The 11476-nt window shown below is 37.6% G+C and overlaps 1 protein-coding gene across 1 annotated transcript; it reads left to right on the forward strand.

Moving 5' to 3' along the window:
* The first annotated feature begins 9789 nt into the window (after positions 1-9789).
* On the forward strand, positions 9790-11044 carry LOC133665419 (transcription factor Jun-like). Its single transcript, XM_062070706.1, has one exon. It carries the CDS (start codon positions 10117-10119, stop codon positions 11023-11025), a length of 909 nt encoding a protein of 302 aa, XP_061926690.1. The 5' UTR covers positions 9790-10116; the 3' UTR covers positions 11026-11044.
* The last annotated feature ends 432 nt before the right edge of the window (positions 11045-11476 follow it).

Here is an 11476-nt window from a genome sequence, read left to right on the forward strand (position 1 = left end):
AGAACATCTTTGGGATGAATTAGAATGGAGACTGAGAGCTAGGCCTACTCGACCAACATCAGTGTGACCTCACCAATGGGCTTTTGGAAGAATGGTCGAAAATTCCTATAAACCCACTCTGCAACCTTGTGGACAGCCTTCCCAGAAGAGTTGAAGCTGTAATAGCTGCAAAAGGTGGACCGACATCATATTGAACCCTATGGTTTTAGAATGGGATGGCACTTCAAGTTCATATGTGAGTCAAGGCAGGTGGCCAAATACTTTTGGCAATATAGTGTATATATTTTTGCCAGACCTAATGCACTTGCAACATTTAGTGAGTTTTCCTGCACGTTAAGGGCACAATCACAATGAAAGCAGCCTTTGCTGCTCGGGCCCTAATAATGGACACAATGGGGCTTGGCTGCAGCTGCACAGTAGTCTGCATTGTCCAATTCTATGTGGATCAATAAAAATTAACCATGGATGTATATTTATAGTACAATAGCCTGCACTGTAATGTGCAAAAGTCTGAGGTGACCGTTAGCTTTGTTGTTTCATGACGATTGTGTAACAAAAAACAAACTGAGTACAAACACATTGGTCGCGCATAAGAGCCAAGGAACCACAAGAACCAAGGAAAACCGTACTAAATGTTGGCTAATAATTGCGTTACTTTCTCAGTAACATTTTCTGTGAAATGTCTTGACAGCAATTTTCTGTAATTGTAGAGCTGTAATTTTACTGTTAATTACAATAAAGTTACAACGAAATGCTGTAATTTCACAGTTGTAATTATCTAGTTAATTATAACTGTCATGTGATAGTGTTTCTTCACTTGGCTCCTCTGTACTCAGTCATGCATTCATCTCTGTGTGTGTGTGCGTGCGTTGTGTGCGTGTGTGCGTGGTGCGTATGTGACTGCATTCTATGTATGAAAAGCGCTTTATAAATAAAGTTGGTTTGGATTTCATATGCTGTAACTTCACAATAGTAATGCTGTTGTTAATTACGCTCTTATTTTGACAGCACATTGCCACTTACTGTACACGAATGTGTAACGCTGTCTACGCAACCCCCTTTAGAGACAAATACGTTGGAATTTACAGTAATTTATTGTGATAATACAGACGACGATGACTACAGTACTTTACTGTGAAAAAAATACTATGAAATCCAGGTAAATATTTACAATACATCAACCCCCAAAATTGTACTGAGACTTCCCTTTTTGCCTTCTCTGATGGCTTATATCTACAAATTAAATGATGCTATATTAATAATTTATTCCCAACAATGTAGTATCTTCATTTCGTAGCATGCTTCTCGGCTGCACTACTCCGTATGTATTTTTTAATGTATTATTAATAACTATAATCCGCACACATAACTGACAGGTTCCCACATTGTATAATTGCGATGGGATTCATTTACTATTAATTTAATACCACATTGGACAAACCAGATGCATTTCTTTGTGTGTTTGAGTGAACATTTGTGCGGCCATTAAAGATGATGTAATTAATACAAGTAATTTTGACACAAAGGTACAAACCGCAGTACCCGCCACTGGCATATACTGCATAGTATTTATTATTCATGCTCAGCTGCTGCTCCTGCTCATTCATCTGTGAGATATTTTGGGGGAGATTTCGGTTTCTTTGGGTACTTTTATTTTCTCTGCTGCATGTGAAACCAGAATTTGCCCAAACAAACACGAATGCGACGTGATTTTGGTCTTCCCCATCTGTTAACATGGAGAATATAGGTTTTCAGGCATTACTCTATTAAATATAATAAGTAGGGTGTCAAATTATTACATTTTAAGCAAATTAATCATACTTTATATATATATATACAGTACATACATATATATATATATATATATATATATATATATATATATATATATATGTATATGTATATATATATATATATATATATATATATGTATATATATATATATATATATATATATATATATATATATATATATATATATATATGTATATGTATATACATATATATATATATATGTATATATATATATATATATATGTATATGTATATACATATATATATATACATATATATATATATATGTATATATATATATATGTATATGTATATATATATATGTATATATACGTATATGTATATGTATATATATATATATATATATATATATATATATATATATATGTATATGTATATATATATATATATATATATATATATATATATATATATATATATATGTATATATATGTATATGTATATATATATATATATATATATATATATATATATATATATATATATATATATATATATATATATATATATATATATACACATACATACAGTACATATATATGAATGAATGAATGAATTATCTTTATTGTCATTGTGCAAGTACAGGTACAGGTCTAACGAAATTTAGGTTGCTTCCCTAAGGTGCTTTGCATTTTTTTTAAAAAGAAGAAACCACACAATATACAAAAACAACACAATATACACAATATGCAATATGGCCTAAGACCACTCTAAGAGGCAATGTAAAAAAAAACGAGACAGTAAAAAGTATAAAGTGACTAGTGAACTGACTAGAGAGGAGTAATGCTGGTTCCCAGTGTGCTGAGGGGGTGGGAGTCAGCATTTCCTACCTCCTATGCTGTGCAGGCATTTTATTTTGGATTAAAATATGTAAATAAATATGATAAATATTGTCCAGTTGGCGTGTAATCGCTGATTGCACAGTCCCGGATCCTGATTGACCGGTGGCATGAGTTTTTTTAATTTTATTTTTACATTCCAGCTGCGTTTAGTGCAGTTATGGCCCGGGGGTAGAAACTGTTCTTGAGTCTATTTGTGCGGGTTCGCATGGTTCTGAAACGTCTGCCGGAAGGCAGCCGATCGAAGTGGGATGGGTCCTTGAGTATGTTGGCTGCCTTCTTCAGGCAGCGGGAGTTGTACAGTTCTTCCAGGGAGGGGAGGGGGCACCCGATGATTTTTTTGGGCCGATTTGACGACCCTCTGGAGAGCTTTCCTCTCTGCTGCTGTGCAGCTGCAGAACCATACGCAGATGCAGTATGTGAGGATGCTCCTAATACCTGGAATAGTCTTACTGAAGATGTGAGACGGACCTCGACGTTGGAAAAGTTCAAATCCAGCCTGAAAACACTTTTATTTAATTGGGCATATGGGTCATTTTTTTTATATGGTGCCTTTTGCGTCCCCAGTATAAATCATGTCATATTTTCTCAAAATATTTACAATTGCTCATTCCATTAGTTTCTTTGTGTATGGTAAATTGTTGTCTATCATAAATACAGTGATATGGGCTTCAAACATTAGAATATATATTTTTTAAAGCTTTTGTTAAAGTTCTATTATGCGATTTTGCCATGTCCCTGGTGCTGTTTATTCAACTTTAATCTAGAAAATAACAAATAAAAACATATATTTTTAATTTTTTTTTGTTATGATATAATTATCATAGACAAGCTCTCTTTAGTCATATGGTGTATATTATCAAAATCGTAAAAAGAATTACAAAAAAATAAGGTTCTATGTCTGTCCCTGTGGTCGCTGTCCACTCTGTTAAGTTGCGTTACTGTCCCTTTAAGAAAACAACCACATTTGTCAGTGACATCATTCTCATCAGGTAACATCACACCAGTGGCGGGAAACTCAACTCTGGTAAGCTGTGTGGTTTTTTAGCTCTCTTACTATCTGATGTTGATGTTTTTATGAAGTGAATTTAATGTGGTTGAACATAACGTGTCCACTCTGTTAGGCCTAAATAATAAGGAGATCAATCAAATAGAAATTTTTCAAAACATGTTTGTGTGAAATTATAGATTTCTTATCAATTATTCAAGTCCATGCTAGCTGTTATGTTAACACAGGCAGGCTGAAGGCTAACTTTAGCTCAAAATGTCCACCGTGTTAGTGTCCACCGTGTTAGCCTCATTCAACTAACACGGTGGACATCAACCTAACAGAGTGGACATGTATATAGTAATGTTGACTTATCACAATGTATATGTAGTGCTATTATGCATTCAACAGCAGTTTCTTTCATAATTCTTGGTTAATCATCACTGCTGTTGCAAAATATCATATACAGCAAATACATTGGTGTTAAAAGTACAGTGTTATGCATATGTCCTTAACAGAGTGGACATATCCCGTGTGTCACCTCTCATTAATATAGCTAAATATACTATGATTTAGGTGCCTGAGTTCGACCAATATGTTTTTCAGCAAGTTACATATGTCATGTATACAATAGAACATAAAAATATTGGTAAATCAACTATTTATTTTTTACAAGTTATGAAGTCCAAATGGCACCCTATAAAAAAAACGACCCATATGACAACTGAAAGATTGTATCTACAGCATTGATTTTAAGTAATTATGATTGTTTTTATGACGATTGCCTTTGTTGCGATGAGCTGGCGCCTTTCCAGGATGCAGCTGAGGTAGGCTCCAGCACCCCCTGCAACCCCGAGAGGGACAAGCGGTAGAAAATGAATGGATGGATGGATTTTCTCATTTTAATTTGAATTATTTTTCCTTCTTGTAACTTTCTGTAAAGCACTCTGAATTGTCTTGTGTACAAATTGTGATCTATAAACAACATTGCCTTGCTTTACTTTTGATTTGATCGTGATTTTAGGGTCAGAATGTCATACATGGATATTTTTCAAAAATGTTTTTCTTGATGCTTAAATCTTGTTCACAGTTCAGCTAAAATCCCCAACAATGTGTATTTTGAAGCTATGTTTTTACAGAGCACAACAGTCGAAGGCTGCTCACTCATCTTTATAGGCAATGACCTGATCACGAGTGATGTGCGTACCACTGATCTTCTTTCCGATCCGATACCGAGTAAAATTCAGGCTCGTATTGGAGATACCGATACCAATACTTTGTACAAATGTACCTAATGTGGCAGCTAAAATTTTAAAAGTTGTGTATTTCACATACTAACTTGGCATAAAGAATACCGTTATTTATTGATCATCAATTTGTATTATATAGTATGTATCATTATTATTGTGTATATACTGTATGTACAAAACCAGTGAAGTTGGCACGTTGTGTAAATCGTAAATAAAAACAGAATACAATGATTTCTAAATACTTTTCAACTTTCAAGATATTTATTGTTGGAACTGAGAAACTTAATTTTTTTTGCAAATAATCACTAACTTACAACGTAATGGCAGCAACACATTGCAAAAAAGTTGGCACAGGGGCATTTTTACCACTGTCTTACATGGCCTTTCCTTTTAACAACACTCAGTAAACGTTTGGGAACTGAGGAGACCAATTTTTTAAGCTTTTCAGGTGGAATTCTTTCCCAGTGTTGCTTGATGTACAGCTTAAGTTGTTCAACAGTTTTAGGTCTCTGTTGTGGTATTTTAGGCATCATAATGCACCACACATTTTCAATGGGAGACAGGTCTGGACTACAGGCAGGCCAGTCTAGTACCCGCACTCTTTTACTACGAAGCCACGCTGTTGTGGCTTGGCATTGTCTTGCTGAAATAAGCAGGGGCGTCCATGAAAAAGACGTTGCTTGGATGGCAACATATGTTGCTCCAAAACCTGTATGTACCTTTCAGCATTGATGGTGCCTTAACAGATGTGTGTGTTACCCATGCCTTGGGCACTGATAAACCCCCATACCATCACAGATGCTGGCTTTTGAACTTTGCGCCTATAACAATCCGAATGGTTCTTTTCCTCTTTGGTCCGGAGGACACGACGTCCACAGTTTCCAAAAACAATTTGAAATGTGGACTCATCAGAACACTTTTCCACTTTACATCAGTCCATCTGAGATGAGCTCGGGCCCAGCAAAGCAGGCGGCGTTTCTGGGTGTTGTTGATAAATGGCTTTGGCTTTGCATAGTAGAGTTTTAACTTGCACTTACAGATGTAGCGACGAACTATAGTTACTGACAGTGGTTTTCTGAAGTGTTCCTGAGCCCATGTGGTGATATCCTTTACACACTGATGTCGCTTTTTTGATGCAGTACCGCCTGAGGGATCGAAGGTCACAGGCATTCAATGTTGGTTTTCGGCCTTACAGTGATTTCTCCAGATTATCTGAACCTTTTGATGATATTACGGACCGTAGATGGTGAAATCCCTAAATTCCTTGCAATAGCTCGTTGAGAAATGTTGTTGTTAAACTGTTCGATTATTTGCTCACGCATTTGTTCACAAAGTGTTGACCCTCGCCTTATCCTTGTTTGTGAATGACTGAGCATTTCATGAAAGCTGCTTTTATACCCAATGATGGCACCCACCTATTCCCAATTAGCCTGTTCACCGGTGGGATGTTCCAAATAAGTGCTTGATGAGCATTCCTCAACTTTCTCAGGTCTTTTTTGCCACTTGTGCCAGCTTTTTTGAAACATGTCGCAGGCATCAAATTACAAATAAACTAATATTTGCAAAAAAGTTTTTCAGTTCGAACGTTAAGTATATTGTCTTTGCACTCTATTCAATTGAATATAGCTGGAAAAGGATTTGCAAATCATTGTATTCTGTTTTTATTTTCGATTTACACAACGTGCCAACTTCACTGGTTTTGGTTTTTGTATTAAGCTACGCTGTATGTGGGCACCTCAATACTATTTAATTTAAATGACATTTGTATAAGGATGCTTTATGTTTATTCACACTAAAAGGGGACTATTTACCTTATTTACATATGGAAATGCAGTGTTTCCCATAAACTGCCAAGATACCTGTGGCGGTGGGGGCGTGGCTATGGGTGTTGCTATGGGCGTGGTCACCATGACATCATCGAGTAATTTGCATAATTTACTACAATGATTTGATTTTCTCTAAAAAGGCTAAAAAAATGTATACTTACTAACTAATAATAACAGTTTTGTTTTAAACGTCCATCCATTCATCCATCCAACAATATAATTACAAAACTTTATGTACATATTTATATACAGATTTGAACAATAAGTTATTCACTGAAATATATTTATTAATTGTGGTTCTTACAAAAAATATATCTTATAAAATATAAAAGCTAAAATGTCTCAAAGCTTTGCCCCTTTAATTAATGCATACTAAATAATTTAACTTTAGCCTACTACTACAACCATATTATTTACCAGCAACATAAAGTGAAACAGAGGCAGAGGTGTCTTGCCACAGTCAGTAACAAATAAACAGAAAACAGTAGTGGTGGTAGAGAGACACAGAGCTTCATCAAACATCTGATCCACTGAACAAAGAGCTCCAAAAATCTTGAACTTTAGACTGCCATCAGTTTTACTCCCTACACTTAACCATGTGTTTCCTACTGCCTGCAGACTTTGCACCCTTTGTTATATACACATGTTGTGTTTCTAATATAAATACATTTAATAAAGTCAAATACAAATAAGGCAACAAGAGAAGTATCCTACACTTCTCTTTTGTAAAGTAAATCTGAACAGCCGATATGGGCATCTACATCAACTATATGATTTGCCTGAGAAGCTGGAGAGGACAAAAAAATATATATATATATTTTTATTTATTTATTTTTTATTTGTGGCGGACGTAATTCTTTCGTGGCGGGCCGCCACAAATAAATGAATGTGTGGGAAACCCTGAAATGTTTATGGTGCATGTTTGGAGTATATCACACTTTAATTAATTCCAAATGATTATGTTTGTGTGAATAATTTAGAGATGTACTGTACCATATTTATTTTATTATATTGAAGATTTTGTTAAGGCTTTCTGATGATTTACTACCTGTTTAATTGCAGATACCGTATGCATTGACTTTTAGGTAAAGAAGCATGTACAGTCAAAATAAATTGTGTGATTGATCTGTAACTGTACATGATTAATGCCCGAATAAAAAGGAGTGTTGACATATGATTGCCCTCTGAAAAATTGTGCTCGAAAATACACACTGATGGGACTTTAGCTACAATGTTAACACATTTTGAGCAAATAAAGATGGTGAATTAAAGTAAAACAATTAAAAAATGTCAGTGTATGATAACTTGTGTCAAAATATTCCGGTCTTTTTCAAAGTTAATTTAAATTATATGCTAAAAAGTGATTTACTGCAATTAATTACAGCTAATCACAATTCGAAAGTGTGATTAATCTGATTCAAAAATGTAATTATATGACAACACTAGCAAATAAATGTGGTGCGTTAAAGCAAAACTTTCTAAAAATTTCCGTGTATGACATTCTGACAATAAAATGTAATTTGTGTCAAAATATCTCAGCCTTTTCTTAAAGTTAATTTAAACTATGCTAGCAAGTGATTTAATGATACATGAAATAATAACAATACAATTAAAATAGTTTCAAAATATTGTTTCTTTTAGGTTAATTTAAATTATGCAAGCAAGTGATTTACTGCGAGTAATCTTGATTAATGACCATTCAAAAGTGTGATTAATCTGACTTAAAAATGTAATCATATGACAACATTATTCATTAATTTTGAGCAAACAAACATGGTGCATTGAAGTAAAACATTTTTAAAGAATGGTCACTGTATGACATTCTGACAATAAAATTGTATTTGTTTCAAAATATCAAGGTCTTTTTTTAAAGTTAATTTAAATTATGCAAAGCTAATGTGTGATTAAATCAAATGTGTGATTAATCTGATTTAAAAAGGTAAGAATATGACAACACTACTTATTATTTTGAGCAAATAAAGGCGGTGCATTAAAGTAAAACATTTAAAAAATGTCCGTGTATGACATTTTGACCATAACATTTAATTTGTTTCAAAATATCAGGGGTAATGTCACAAAAAAGGGCAGTGATTTTGTCATTTTGTCTATTGTAGTTTAAAAAATGTTAAAATTGAGAAAATTACTATTCACATTAGATTTTTTACGGTGACCTGGAAGTGCAAAACACTTTAGCATTTCATGAAACAAATTACAATTACGGGAAACACCAAAACAAAAGCGAAAATAATTTACGTTTCATAAACCGGAAGAGGAATGTCCCAAATCATAGACTGACAGCGACACGAGCCAATCGTTTTGTTAATGACCGCATAGCCCGAATGAGGAAGTAAAGACTCAGCGGATAAAGACAAACGATTGGCTGATTTAGCTGTCAATCGGAGATTTGGGACATTCCTTTTCCGGTTTGGGAAGGTGAAAAATGTTTCGTGTTTTGTTTTGGTGTTTTCCTGTAATTGTAATTTGTTTCATTAAGTGTTTTTTACTTCCGTGCCACCGTATATTTTGGTTTTCTCCCACATATAAATTCTCGTTTAAATATTTAACACAATCTTGAGGATGCTTAATTTAAGAATTCCAAATTGATTAATGCTTGTTTTCAGAAAAAAAAATACGTATTTCTGCTTTAAAAGTCCTGCTATTTTTTTAATATACAAATCGTAATTTAGGATGTTTTAACTAGCTTTTAATATTTCCTCCCAGAATCTAGTCTTTATAGTTGATATTTTGTCAGTTCTTTTCTGCAGTGTAAGGACTAATTGTCGTGTTTGTACCTAATAATCTGCACATTACAATAAGCACCTAAAGGAATCAATAAAGTACTATTTATCTATCTATCTATCTAACGATTGAGCGGGCAATTTAATATTCAAAAACACTACGTAATCCCAGAGTACATTGCTCCAGTGTCTGCATTACCTAATCCCATAAACCATCGCGGGGGGCGGGGACAAAGCCTGTTGTCACAGCAACCGGCATGTCACTCAATACGCCCCGCCCTACGAAAGCCCCGCAGCCAATCGGAGCCTTTAGGAATGACATCATTGTTATTTTCAGTGGAGCTCCAGCTCCTAGGTGGACAAAGTTCGTCCCTACGTTGGAAGTGATAGAAAGTATTATCCCGATCCGGGCACCGTTTCCTGTCTTTAGGGAGGAGGATCGATCAAAGAGGATATTTTGTGATATTGGCGAGGAAACGGGTTACTTAATCGATGATCGCGAGGGAAAAGTTTTCTCGGGACAGCAAGTTGTCAAAGCGATCGGGACTTCCAACAAAAGGCGGATTCTGTCGCAAGGCTGGGGAGGCTCGGAAGTCGAATGTTTTTACTTTAAAAAAAAAGGTGGGACGCCATTTTTTTTTTAAAAGCGACTGAAACTTAATGTCCGGGAAAATGGAAGCGACGTTTTACGACGACGCCGTGAACGCGTCGGGCAACTCTCAACACGACGCGACGAGGGTGTACGGCTTTAACGCCAAAACCCTCAAACAGTCCATGACTCTCAACCTGAACGACCCCAAGAACTTCAAACCTCAGCTGGGCCCCAAGGCCTTGGACATCCTCACGTCCCCGGACGTGGGTCTGCTCAAGCTGGCCTCGCCGGAACTGGAGCGGCTGATCATCCAGTCCTGCACCGGCTTGACGACTCCCACCCCGACGCAGTTCGTCTGTCCCAGGAACATCACCGACGAGCAGGAGGGCTTCGCGGAGGGCTTCGCGAAGGCTCTGGCGGAGCTCCACTACCAGCAGATGGGCACCGCCCCCGTCCCCGCCGAGGCGCAGACCACCACCGACGTCGCATCCGGCGCAGCTGCGCCCGACGCCGGCGGCGAGACCCAGTACAGCTGCACGGTGCGCCCCGATCCACCGGAGTACACTAACCTGTCCGCCTTCAACCGGGCCGCGCTGGGGTCATCCGACCGACACCCGCCGGCGTGTTACCAGGAGCACTCTCGCCTCCGCTCCCTGAAGGAGGAGCCGCAGACGGTGCCGGAGATGCCCGGCGAGACGCCGCCGCTCTCCCCCATCAACATGGAGAACCAGGAGCGCATCAAGGCGGAGCGCAAGCGCATGAGGAACCGGGTGGCCGCCTCCAAGTGCCGGAAGAGGAAGCTGGAGAGGATATCCCGCCTGGAGGACAGGGTGAAGAACCTCAAGAACCAGAACACGGAGCTGGTGTCGTCCGCCAACGTGCTGCGGGACGAGCTGGCTCTGCTCAAACAGAAGGTGATGGATCACGTCAACAGCGGCTGTCAGCTCATCTTGACGCAGCAGCTCCAGGCCTTCTAGGTGGCTCCATGTCTTGGAAGGGGGGTTTGGGGAGGGAGGGGGGCGGGGGGGGGGGGGGGGGGGGGGGACCAAATAACTCCAAGTGGCCTGAAAAGTCCAAATTATCATCAGCTCAGGCACTTCCTGCTAAGTTTCTGCAGATGAACTTCAACTTCAGGAATCTCTGTGTCATATATCGACCATAGGGGTGGGCAGAATCGAATGAATCGTCACTTAGTTAGTGCACTCTAAGATGAATAATACACAAAGAAAGCTTATTGTCTTTTTATTCCCGCTCTTCCTCCCAACACCTAACACCTGTCCTGATATCCTGTGTTCCCCGCCCTTAAGTCCCCCCTACAATGGTTCCGGTATTGTCCCGTTGTCACTTATTAGTTAATGCACTTTTTTCTGCCTTTAATTCCCGCTCTTCCTCCCTTCCCGGTGTCCAACACCTAACACCTGTCCTCAT

This window comes from Entelurus aequoreus, linkage group LG14, assembly GCF_033978785.1.
Source record: "Entelurus aequoreus isolate RoL-2023_Sb linkage group LG14, RoL_Eaeq_v1.1, whole genome shotgun sequence".
Classification (NCBI taxonomy): domain Eukaryota; kingdom Metazoa; phylum Chordata; class Actinopteri; order Syngnathiformes; family Syngnathidae; genus Entelurus; species Entelurus aequoreus.

What these genes read in the sequence shown, in the direction of transcription:
- LOC133665419 (XM_062070706.1), top strand. Translation starts at nt 10,117, where the DNA reads ATGTCCGGGAAAATGGAAGCGACGTTTTACGACGACGCCGTGAACGCG.